The 12,836-nt window shown below is 38.6% G+C and overlaps 1 protein-coding gene across 14 annotated transcripts in view; it reads left to right on the top strand.

The window, feature by feature from the left end:
- LOC150083714 (uncharacterized) overlaps window positions 1–12,836 on the top strand; it is a 448,219-nt gene that overhangs the window by 235,595 nt on the left and 199,788 nt on the right. For all 14 annotated transcript variants that reach the window (XM_090378158.1, XM_090378157.1, XM_090378156.1 and 11 more), the window contains one exon: window positions 4,643–4,754. In XM_090378158.1, the coding sequence (XP_090234284.1) occupies window positions 4,643–4,754 (112 nt within the window). The remainder of the gene's footprint in view (window positions 1–4,642; window positions 4,755–12,836) is intronic.

Genomic DNA, 12,836 nt, shown 5'->3' with positions numbered 1-12,836 from the left:
TCAGTATGTGTCTCTTCATATCTTTTTTATTGTCATAATAAGAAAAAATTTATAAATAATTTCGTGAGTAATAGTGTTTTATAACAACCGTCACATAATGAATTGTATTAGAAATTTAATATTTTCTTTTATAAAAACACCAAACACGAGAGGTATTAGAGCCTATAATACTTAGTACTGTGCATGGGCTGAAGGTTGAAAAGATTAAAGAAGATATGTGTTGACATTAGGTAGTAGTAGTAGTAGTAGTAGTAGTGGCACATGATGCAAGAAAGCAAGTGTAGGAGCTTATGCAGCATCAGCCAAAAAAAAAAAAAAAAAAAAAATCACACCATTCCCTCCAAATGCCTGTCCAGTTCCTCCTTAAATTTATTTAACCTATCAACTTCTACAACGACAGATGGAAGTTTGTTCCAGCAATTAACCACCTGCTGGCTAAAGGCAAATTTCCGCACATCTATTCTACATCTGTCCTTTCTTAATTTGAACTTATGTCCCCGTAGGTTGGTAATCTGAACAAGTGGAAGGATCCCATCAGAATTCAGCGTGCTCAACCCATTCAAGGCCTTATAGACCTCAATCAGATCACCGCGCAGGTGCCTAGTCTCCAGCCACTGCAATTTGCAGAACTTAAGCCTCTCTTGGTAAGAGAATCCCTTCATTCCCCTCACCAATCGTGTTGCTCTTCTCTGTACACGCTCAAGCAAATCTACATCCTTCCTAAAATGAGGCCTCCAGACCTGTACGCAGTACTCAAGGCGTGGCCTGACCATTGCCTTATACAGAGGGACAATCACCTCCTTTTCCCTGCTAGCAAAATTCCTATATATCATTGACAAAACCCCATGACCCGCCCTAGCAGCCTGTCTGCACTGCTCAGAAAACTTCATATCTGACTGCACAATTACTCCCAGGTCTTTTTCATTTTCTACCACCTTAAGTGTAGTACCACACAGTTGGTACGTTTCTCTGGGGTTATTTCTACCCATATGCAGTACTTTGCATTTGTCAAGGTTGAACTTCAGTTGCCACTTCTTAGCCCATCTGCCCAAATATCTAGATCCTGTTGCAGTAGCACACTGCCATTACTGTCATTAACAACCCTGCCAACCTTTGTGTCATCTGCAAACTTCGACATTAAGCCTGATATACCTTCATCAATATCATTGATAAATACACAAAACAACAGTGGACCCAACACCGAACCTGTGGGACTCCACTAATAACATTAGTCCACGAAGAGCAGCACCCATTGATTACCACCCTCTGTCTTCTCCCACTTAACCATCCTTTTATCCATTGTAGCAACTTACCCTTAATACCATTCTGCTCCAATTTGTACAGTAGTCTTCCATGCGCAACAGTGTCAAAAGCTTTCCTGAAATCCAAGTATATGATATCAAAATTATTTTTTGCATCCAGTTCCTTTGTGACCACATCATAATAACCAATCAAATTTGTCAGACAAGACTTTCCCTTAACAAACCCATGCTGTGTTTGAGTTATCGCTGCAGTCTTGTCTAGATGATCCTGCAATGCATCTTTAACCAGTGACTCCATTATTTTACCGGAACAGAAGTTAAACTAACTGGTCTGTAATTACTCGTGTCACCCTTCGATCCACCTTTGTGAATTGGGGACACATTTGCACATCTCCAGTCCGTGGGAACCTCCCCTGAGTCCAAGGATGCTCTCATAATTATGGCTAAGGGTTTGCTTAGTTGCTTTGCCGCCTCCTTTAAAATAACTGGATAGATCCCATCCACCCCAGGTGCCTTTCTTATGTTTAACTTCAACAATTTCCAATTTCTCCTCCACTTTGCTCTCAGTTATTACAAAATCATTAAGCACACTGCTACAATTTGATAACCTTCTTCCATTTTCAAATTGTAATAATTCCTCACGTGTGAATGTAGATGCAAAATACTCATTCAGTTTGTTTGCTATCTGAGCAGGATCATCAACAGTCGAACCAGCGATGTCAAGTGGTCCAATCATATTCATCCCCTTCCTTTTAGAGTTTATATAAGTAAAGAAATCCTTGCTGTTTTTCTTAGCATCTTTTGCCAAAGATTTCTCGTAATCCGCCTTCGCCTGCCGAACCTCCTTTGTGACCTGATTACAGACTAGCTTATATCTGCCACAGGCAGATATAAGCTAGTCTAAATTAGCAGGTATAAATTAGCAGGTATCCACAGGTATAAATTAGCTTATTACTGAATTTCTGTAGATTGTAATTTTCAGGAAATATGTATGAAGGAAGGTTGTTCCAGAAAACTGAAGTTCAGTGAATAAATGAGGAAGGATAAATGTTGGTTCTGCGAGTTTTAAGTTGGACAGTAAAAGGATGTTGACTGATAGCAGCATGTACTTGGACTTCTTTCAAAGAGAGAGAGAACAGGAATTATAGAAGCCAATTCAGAAGAATTGGCTTCTATAATTCCCATGCCAATTCAGTGCCCATGGAAGTATCTATAGAAAAGGCATGCAGCAGCAGAATGTCTATGAGACAGTGGAGTGACTCTGTTAGAGAAGAGACATTAATTAACCTAACTGTCCATTTTTGAGTGGAATCTAGAAGCCTGAGAGAGGTTTTGGGGCACTGCCCCAGATGTGGGAACAATATTCCATGGTAGGGCAGATTTTTAATTTGTATAGCGTGAACAGCTGTTTGGAAGAAAAGTAATGCCAGGAGCAAAAGAGAGAGAACCCCATTTTTTAGATGCAGAGGGAGTGATATTTGTAATGTGCTTATGCCAAGAAAGAGAGATTAGAAGTCAAGGTAATCCCCACTAGAGATATATATATTAGAAGTCAGGGTAATCCCCACTAGAGATATATGATCTTGCCTAGAAATCAGATTGTAATTGAAAATAAGCATAGGATTAGAAGAATCCTTTTTGCGAGATATCAGGAGACTGAGTTTTAGAAGAATTGAAATCAACTAAATTATATTTGCCCCACTGTAGAATTACCTGGAGATCAGCATTTAAGGAATCGATAGCAGATATTCAAGAAGTTGAAGCTGTTTGTGCAGGGCAAGGTTTCTCAAACAGAAGGTGGAATGCAATGTGCTGTCATCAGCAAAACTATGGATAGGATTTTCAGTCAATGGAAGGTCATTAATATACAAGAGGAAAAGAGTGGAAGAATGAACAGGACTTGGGGAACACCAGCATTAGTGGAGAAGTTAGAAGACAGTCATCTACCATCATCTGCAGTGAGTGGTCAGAGAAAAAACTAGATACCCAATTACAAAAAACAGTTATTATTATTACTACTAGCCATGTAGTGCAAGGAAGCCTTATGCTATACAAAAAAAAAAAAAAAAAAAAAAACACCTCTGAGTTACCCTGAGAGAGAGAGAGAGTCAGTCAGTCAGAAGTAGAAGGGAATCACCAAGAAAGAGAATGATGATGATATCCAGCTCAGGACCCTGGATGTGCCAAGCCCATACTCACCAGATGTGAGCCCCTGGGATTTGGCAAACCGTAAGATAAATTTATTTAAAGACCTTTTATTTTTGCTTGTTTTAGATTATTTTCAAAGCAGTTCAGGAAAAGAGACATCAGTGTTTTCTGTATATAAATTGTTTTTTTTTTTTTTTTTTTTTATTATTATTATTTATTACAGACATAACTGGCCTTATTATATTTTTAAGGCCAGTTATGTCTGCTTTTGGGATAAAAAAAAACCTTGGAATAATACTGGTAACAACCCTAAGCTTTCATATGAGCCTGATTAACTCAGGTGTGCTTGAAAAGGTCACAATAAGTCCCTTTCATCATTCATAGAATTTGAATCCTCTACTTTCCAAATTGATGGTAAGTCATAGCTACCATCCTGATATGGAAACTTGCAAAAGGAATTAAGAATCAAATTGTGGGCATTCTGTAAAGCTTTGAAGTGTTAATAAAAATGTATCTTTCTCTCTTTTTCCCTCTCCCCATCATTCAGTATAAATTTCTAATTATATTGAATGATGGACATAAAAGGCATCATAGAATAATCTTCATTTTTTTCAAGGAGTGATCCCTAGTTTTTTGCGAATAGCATTATGTCAAATTTATCTTGCTTTGATAATCAGTTGGTTTATTCCATTAAATTTAGTATGTTTTCACAATTTACATTTTAAGTACTGCTTTATATTTTAATACAGCATTTCCCAAACTAGGATCCTCAGACTCTCTGGAACTGGTTAAATTATTCATTCCAAGTATAGCAAATTAATGATAAATAAAGTTATTATTATATATTTATGTAAAAATAAGAATAAAGTTAAGTTGTTTTAAACATAAAACCATATTTCAAGGTTATGCTGGACCTCATCTTCAGGACTAATCTGATATGGATCTACTAACTGGAAGAAAGATGAGGTTCAACCTTGAATTGTTACCAAGCTGTTTTAAGTGTGTATTGAAGTGGAAATATATTAATAAATACAAATATCTTAATAAATTTCACATATCTCAATCAATTTCTCTTGGTATAACGGTATATATTTATTTAATATATTGTCTATTAGCATATCAGTTTAATTTTCTGTTTGCAATTAGTTGAAATATTTAGTTAAAAGTATAAAAAAAACAATGTGTATTCATTAAGGAGTTTATAAAAAATTATAATGTATTATATCTTATAGGTGATTCTCCATACAGATCCAAGTATACCACTCTGGATTACCGAAGGCAGCCTACACACACCATTAGTCACGTATCACAAAATAAGACACTGCCTCGTAATAACAGGTTTAAGTAAGTACCTCTTAATTTCTCTTAATTTACCTTAATATTATAATTAATTAAAGTATAATATACTTTCTCCTTACATTTTATGTTCTTACATCCTTTTTTTTACTTGTGTTTTGTTATATTTTCAAATTCTTTTGCTCCAAAGAATTTTTATATAGCACTTAAAAGTTTTGACAAAAAGATATATTAGCATTAGCATTAGTAGAGGCATACGATGCAAGAAAGCAAGCTTATGCAGCATCAGCCAAAAAAAAAAAAAAAAAAACCTCCCATTTCACCCCTCCATTCGTTCCAAATACTTGTCCAGCTCAGCCTTAAATTTATTTAGGCTATCAACTTCCACAACAGAAGATGAAAGTCTGTTCTACCAATTAACTACCCACTGGCTAAAGGCAAATTTCCACACATCTATTCTACAACTGTCTTTCCTCAATTTCGATCTGTGCCCTCTCAGGTTCTTAACCTGAGCAAGAAGAAGAATCCCATCAGCATTGAGCTTGCTCAACCCATTCAAGGCCTTATACACCTCAATCAGATCACCTTGCAGGTGCCTACTCTCCAGGCGCTGCAATTTGCAGAATTTAAGCTTTTCTTGGTAAGAGCACCACTTTGTTCCCCTCACCAATCTGGTTGTCCTTCTATATACTTGTTCTAGCAACTCTACATTTTCCTAAAATGTGGCCTATAGACCTGTACACAGTACTCTAGGTGTGGCCTGACCATTGCCTTGTATAACGGGATAATCACCTCCCTGTCCCTTCTAGCAAAATTCCTGTATATCGTTGACAAGACTCCATGACCTGTCCTGGCAGCTCCTCTGCACTGCTCACCAAACTTCATATTTGACTGCACAATTACCCCCAGGTCTTTTTCACTTCCCTGAGTGTAGTACCACACAGTTGGTACGTTTCTCTTCGGTTATTGCTACCCATATGCAGTACTTTGCATTTGTCAATGTTAAACTTCAGTTGCCACTTCTCAGCCCATTTTTCCAACTTATATAGATCCAGTTGGAGTAGCATACTGTCTTTACTGTCATTAACAATACTGCCAACCTTTGTATCATCTGCAAACTTGGACATCAAACCTTGGATTAAACCTGTTTGCAATTAGTGGATTAAACCTGATATACCTTCATCAATATCATTGATAAATATACAAAACAACAATGGGCCCAACACTGAACCCTGGGGAACTCCACTAATAACATTTGTCCATATTTGTCAAATAATGAGACTGTTCCAATAAAATAAATGTAATGAAATATTTTGTACCTTACAAGTTATCTTCTTCAAAATAATTGACTTGGGCTTGCACACACTGTTCCATATGTTTCTTCTGTAAACCCTTTTAACACTTTGGTCATTTTTTTTTTCTGAAATCTTGAATGGACTGAAAATGGGTATCCCTTAAACCCTTTTCAGTTAAGGGAAGATGAAAAAAGTCACATGCAGATAGGCTAGAAAGTGGCAAACAGAGAGTGCATTGTGTGCTACATTGTCTTGATGGAGCATCCAACCATCCTTCCACAATTCAAGCCTTTGAATATTTTTCAAGTGGCCTTGTTAGAACTTCAGTGTAGCATGTTTGATTGGCAATCTGATTTGGCAGGATGTATTCAGGTATGATGCATTCCTTTAATATCAAAGAAAGGAGGGCACTCTGGTCACAGAAGAGAACAGTCGGTGGATTTTTGGCTGCTGCAAAGGGATAAGTATTTTTAATTGTTTTACAGAGGTATTAAATAGGTTTAGGTATTAAATAAGTTCATTAGCTTCTTATTTTGAATTTAAATAGTGATTTTTGGAAGTTACAACTCCCGGTGTTGGCACCAATATTGTTGAACTAGCCGCCATATTGTAGTAATAAGAAATAGCATAACGTATATATATCTCAAACTGATAGCATAATCTATAAAGTAAAACTAGATAGCATAATACGAAGCACTGTATTAGGAATCTGTTAGCTTATTATTGTCTTATCAATTAATCAAAAATATTAATCTTATTAAATTTCATTGTTAATTAAATTGTATTTAAATGGAAATCATGACTCAGACTAGAGCTGCGAAGCAAAGATCATAGACTAGTGAGAGTGCTGTGACTCGGGGGATAAATGAAGGGAGCGATTCTCCAATGCATCACAGTCTCAAAAAATGTGCGAAACGTGAAATGTTTGCCAACCTTTCTAAAACAGGACATATCTAGCCAAGGATGCCTTTGTGTATGCTAGGTGGCTAGAGTGTCAAGAAATTAGGCACCAACTTAGCATTCTGATGGGCATCTATGAGAGCTTGAGGTTTAGGGTAAATGCCCTCAAAGAAATTAATATGAGGGGGCCCATCAAGCTCTCAGCTGCCCAGCTCAAATGCAGAACTCACTCCTGTGCATCAGGCAACACAGAGGCAATCTTCAATGCAGAATGCACTGGTTCCAAAGGAACTAGTTATTGTTGGTGACACAATCATCAGGGAGACGAGGAATATACTATGCAAGAAGGATAGATGGAACAGGACCAGGGATGGCGCATTATAGCCTTAGAGACTAATGTGCCATAAAATCCTAAAACAACCAACCAGGACAAGTGTACAGTAATAGTAATCGTGGCATGTGATGCAAGAAACCAAGCGTATGAGCTTATGTAGCATCAGCCAAAAAAAAAAAAAAAAAAAAAAAAAAAATCACAACCATTTTCTCTAAATGTTTGTCCAGTTCCTCCTTAAATGTATTTTAACCTATCAACTTCCACAACGACAGATGGAAGTTTGTTCCAGAAATTAACCACCCGCTGGCTAAAGTCAAATTTTCGTACATCTATTCTACAGCTATCTTCCTCAATTTGAATTTATGCCTCCCTAGGTTCATAAACTGAACAAGTGGAAGAATCCCATCAGAATTCAGCATGCTCAACCCATTCAAGACCTCATACACCTCAATCAGATCACCTCGCAGGCCTAGTCACCAGCCACTGCAATTTGCAGAACTTAAGCCTCTCATGGTAAGAGGATCCCTTCATTCCACTCACCAATCTTGTTGCCCTTCTCTGTACATGCTCAAGCAAATCTACATCCTTTCTAAATGAGGCCTCCACACCTGTACGCAGTACTCAAGGCATGGTCTGACCATTGCCTTATACAGAGGAACAATCACCTCCTTTTCCCTGCTAGCAAAATTCCTGTATATCGTTGACAAAACCCCATGACCTGCTCTTGCAGCCTGCCTGTCTGCATTGGTCAGAAATCTTCATAACTGACTGCACAATTACTCCCAGGTCTTTTTCATTTTCTACCACCCTAAGTGTAGTACCACAATTGCTATGTTCCTCTGGGGTTACTTCAATCGATATGCAGTACTTTGCATTTGTCAATGTTAAACTTCATTTGCCACTTCTCAGCCCATCTTCCCAAATTTTCTAGTGTTGAAGTAGCATACTGCCATTACTGTCATTAACAACCCTGCCAATCTTTGTATCATCTGCAAACTTCAACACTAAGCCTGATATACCATCATCAATATCATTGATAAATATACAAAACAACAGTGGGCCCAACACCGAAACCTGTGGGACTCCACTAATAACATTAGTCCACGAAGAAAAGCGCCCATTGATTACAACCCTCTGTCTTCTCCCACTCAACCATCCTTTTATCCATTGTAGCAACTTACCCTTAATACCATTCTCTTCCAATTTGTACAGTAGTCTTCCAGGCGCAACAGTGTCAAAAGCTTTCCTGAAATCCAAGTATATGATATCAAAATTATTTTTTGCATCCAGTTCCTTTGTAACCACATTATAATATCCAATCAAATTTGTCAGACAAGACTTTCACTTAACAAACCCAATGCTGTGTCTGAATTATTGCTGCAATCTTGTCTAGATATCCTGCAATGCATCTTTAACCAGTAACTCCATAATTTTGGCTGCCTCCATAGCTAGGTGGGCAGGAGCAGCAGTGCGTAGCACACGCTTCTTGCTTAGACCGGGGTTCAAGCCCGTGACCACCAAATACAGAGGATGCGGAAAGGTCAGGGAATGACCACTGCATATCCCCAGAGCAATATGGCCTTAGTTACTAATGCTCCTAAAAACCAAACAACAACAACAACTCCATAATTTTTCCCGGAACAGAAGTTAAACTAACAAGTCTGTAATTACTCGTGTCACCCTTTTATCCCCCTTTGTGAATTGGGGATACATTTGCACATCTCCAGTCGTCCGTGAGGACCTCCCCTGAGTCCAATGATGCTCTCATAATTATGGTTAAGGATTTGCTTAGTTCCTTTTCCGCCTCTTTCAAAGGCACCAGGGGTGGATGGGATAGATCCCATCCACCCCTGGTGTCTTTCTTATATTTAACTTCAACAATTTCTGCTCCACTTTGCTTTCAGTTATTACAAAATCATTAAGCACCTTGTTACAATTTGATAACCTTCTGGCATTTTCAATTCTTAATAACTCCTCATGTGTGAATGTAGATGCAAAATACTCATTCAGCTTGTTTGCTATCTGAGCAGGATTATCAACAGTCGAACTATTGATATCAAGTGGACCAATCTGATTCGTCTCCTTCCTTTTAGAGTGTATATAAGTAAAGGAATCCTTGCTGTTTTTCTTAGCATCCTTTGCCAAATATTTCTCGTAATCTGCCTTCGCCTGCCTAATCTCCTTTGTGACTTGATTACAGACTAGCTTATATCTGCTATAGGCTTCTGTGATGCCTGATAATTTATATACATCCCATGCATTTTGCTTCTCTGCCATGAGTCTCATTAGTTCATTTGACAACTATTTAGGCCTAAACCTTCAGCAATATATCTTAATAGGTATGAAACGTTTAGTAGCTTCCACGATTAATTCCTTGAATGCTTCCCACTTAGAATTTGCTGTTGGTAACATCATCAGTTGATTCCGCTATATAGAATTTAAAAACTGTCTGAGACCGCTGTAGTCACCTTTACGGAAGCAAAAACCCTTTCCTTTACCCCTGATGGTTATTATATCTTTAAGTAAATTCCCCATCAGTACACTGTGATCACTGCCACATAGTGGTTTCTTTATCTGCAAATTCTTAATACACGAATGATCACTGCTGATAACCAGATCAAGAGTATTACGCTCTCTGGTTGCCTCTCGAACATGCTGCTGTAGAAAACAGTCATCCAATAAATCCACAAAAGTGTTGCTAGTGTGCAAGTGACCAACCCACAAGTTCCAGTCAATATCTGAGAAGTTAAAATCTCCCATTATAAGACATTTTGATATACTAACCCACTCTATTTCTCTGTACAATTTTTCATTGTACTCATTTGAGTCATTAGGCCTATAACACACTCCTACTCTTATTTTTGCTTCTGCAGTGCTTATGTCACACCAGACTGACTCAACATTGCACTGTCCATCTATATCAACTGGATGTACTTCTTTTGATTTTATGTTTTTCTTAATTAACAGCATAACCCCTCATCCATTCCTATCCTCTTTATCCTTTCTGTACACATTGTACTCCCCAAATTTCAATTCTGCATTCCTAATATCTGTGTGACACCATGTTTCTGATATCCCAACAATATCTGCCATTGATATCTTGACCAACACTTCAAATTCGTCAAATTTATTTACTATACTTCTAGCATTGGCACCTATTCTTATTCTTAGTTACCCTAAAACATCCCACCATATAACCACCTGTTTCACAATGACTGCCATCAGTCCCTGAAACCCGCAGCACCCTTCGCTCCAGACCACTGCTTATTCTAATACAACTAGTGCAAGAATCACCTTCATCTCTGCCTGTGGCTACTTTTAACCTTTTAGTCTGTGAATCCCCCTGAAGCTAGCAGTTTACCGACCCACCTAACACTGCCTCGATAGCATCAGCAAATATTCTTGCACCCTTTCTATTTAAGTTTATCCCATCCCTGTAGAAGCAGTCTCTTCTGTTAACAAGCATGTCTGCCAGGGGCAAAAATAGATGACCTTGTAGAGCAGATATCATATTTTAACAGCACAAAGGTGATATTGTTGTACACACATAATTATGAGAGCATCCTTGGATTCAGGGGAGGTTCCCACGGACTGGAGATGTGCAAATGTATCCCCAATTCACAAAGGAGGTTCGAAGGGTGACACGAATAATTACAGACCAGTTAGTTTAACTTCTGTTCCGGGTAAAATAATGGAGTCGCTGGTTAAAGATGCATTGCAGGATCATCTAGACAAGACTGCAGCAATAATTCAGACACAGCATGGGTTTGTTAAGGGAAAGTCTTGTCTGACAAATTTGATTGGTTATTATGATGTGGTCACAAAGGAACTGGATGCAAAAAATAATTTTGATATCATATACTTGGATTTCAGGAAAGCTTTTGACACTGTTGCGCATGGAAGACTACTGTACAAATTGGAGCAGAATGGTATTAAGGGTAAGTTGCTACAATGGATAAAAGGATGGTTAAGTGGGAGAAGACAGAGGGTGGTAATCAATGGGTGCTGCTCTTCGTGGACTAATGTTATTAGTGGAGTCCCACAGGGTTCGGTGTTGGGTCCACTGTTGTTTTGTATATTTATCAATGATATTGATGAAGGTATATCAGGCTTAATGTCGAAGTTTGCAGATGACACGAAGGTTGGCAGGGTTGTTAATGACAGTAATGGCAGTGTGCTACTGCAACAGGATCTAGATAATTTGGGCAGATGGGCTAAGAAGTGGCAACTGAAGTTTAACCTTGACAAATGCAAAGTACTGCATATGGGTAGAAGTAACCCCAGAGAAACGTATCAACTGTGTGGTACTACACTTAAGGTGGTAGAAAATGAAAAAGACCTGGGAGTAATTGTGCAGTCAGATATGAAGTTTTCTGAGCAATGTAGACAGGCTGCTAGGGCAGGTCATGGGGTTTTATCAATGATATATAGGAATTTTGCTAGCAGGGAAAAGGAGGTGATTGTCCCTCTGTATAAGGCAATGGTCAGGCCACGCCTTGAGTACTGCATACAGGTCTGGAGGCCTCATTTTAGGAAGGATGTAGATTTGCTTGAGCGTGTACAGAGAAGAGCAACACGATTGGTGAGGGGAATGAAGGGATCCTCTTACCAAGAGAGGCTTAAGTTCTGCAAATTGCAGTGGCTGGAGACTAGGCACCTGCGCGGTGATCTGATTGAGGTCTATAAGGCCTTGAATGGGTTGAGCACGCTGAATTCTGATGGGATCCTCCCACTTGTTCAGAATACGAACCTACGGGGACATAAGTTCAAATTAAGAAAGGATAGATGTAGAATAGATGTGCAGAAATTTGCCTTTAGCCAGCGGGTGGTTAATTGCTGGAACAAACTTCCATCTGTCGTTGTGGAAGTTGATAGGTTAAATAAATTTAAGGAGGAACTGGACAGGCAATTGGAGGGTATGGTGTGATTTTTTTTTTTTTTTTTTTTTGGCTGATGCTGCATAAGCTCCTACACTTGCTTTCTTGCATCAAGTGCCACTACTACTACTACTACTACTACTACATTGCAACTAATGACATTAAGAGTAACAGATCTGCAGATTTACTTAAGAAGTACAGGTAAATGTTGAAAAACGGTTGTGAGTTAGGGTTGAATGTGAAAGTGTCTGCAATTCTGCCCTGACACGATAGGAGGGAGTATGTGATGAGAGCCTTGTCGATCAATTCGGCCCTGGAAAGATTGTGCAAGGCTCGAGGGGTAGAATTTTTTTCAGCCTGGACTGTACTTGTTAACAGGAGAGATTGCTTCTACAGGGATGGGATACACTTAAATAGAAAGGGTGCAAGAATATTTGCTGATGCTATCGAGGCAGTGTTAAGTGGGTTGGAAAACAGCTAGCTTGGGGGGATATACAGACTAAAAGGTTAACAGTGGCTTGTAAATATAAGCACAGGCAGAAGCAAAAGTGATTCTTGCACTGCTTCTATTAGAATGAGCAGCAGCCTGGAAAGCTAGGCAATGGAGATTTCCAGGACTGCTGGGAGTCATAGTGGAACAAGTAAATACATGGGCTGTGTTACGGTAACTAAGAGTAGAAACAGGTGCATGTATACTTGCATGTACACCAATGCTAGGAGTATG

This window comes from Mastigoproctus giganteus, chromosome 7 (assembly GCF_048544385.1).
Source record: "Mastigoproctus giganteus isolate SK-2022 chromosome 7, ASM4854438v1, whole genome shotgun sequence".
NCBI classification, from domain to species: domain Eukaryota; kingdom Metazoa; phylum Arthropoda; class Arachnida; order Uropygi; family Thelyphonidae; genus Mastigoproctus; species Mastigoproctus giganteus.
This window is presented reverse-complemented; position numbering and strand designations above follow the sequence as displayed.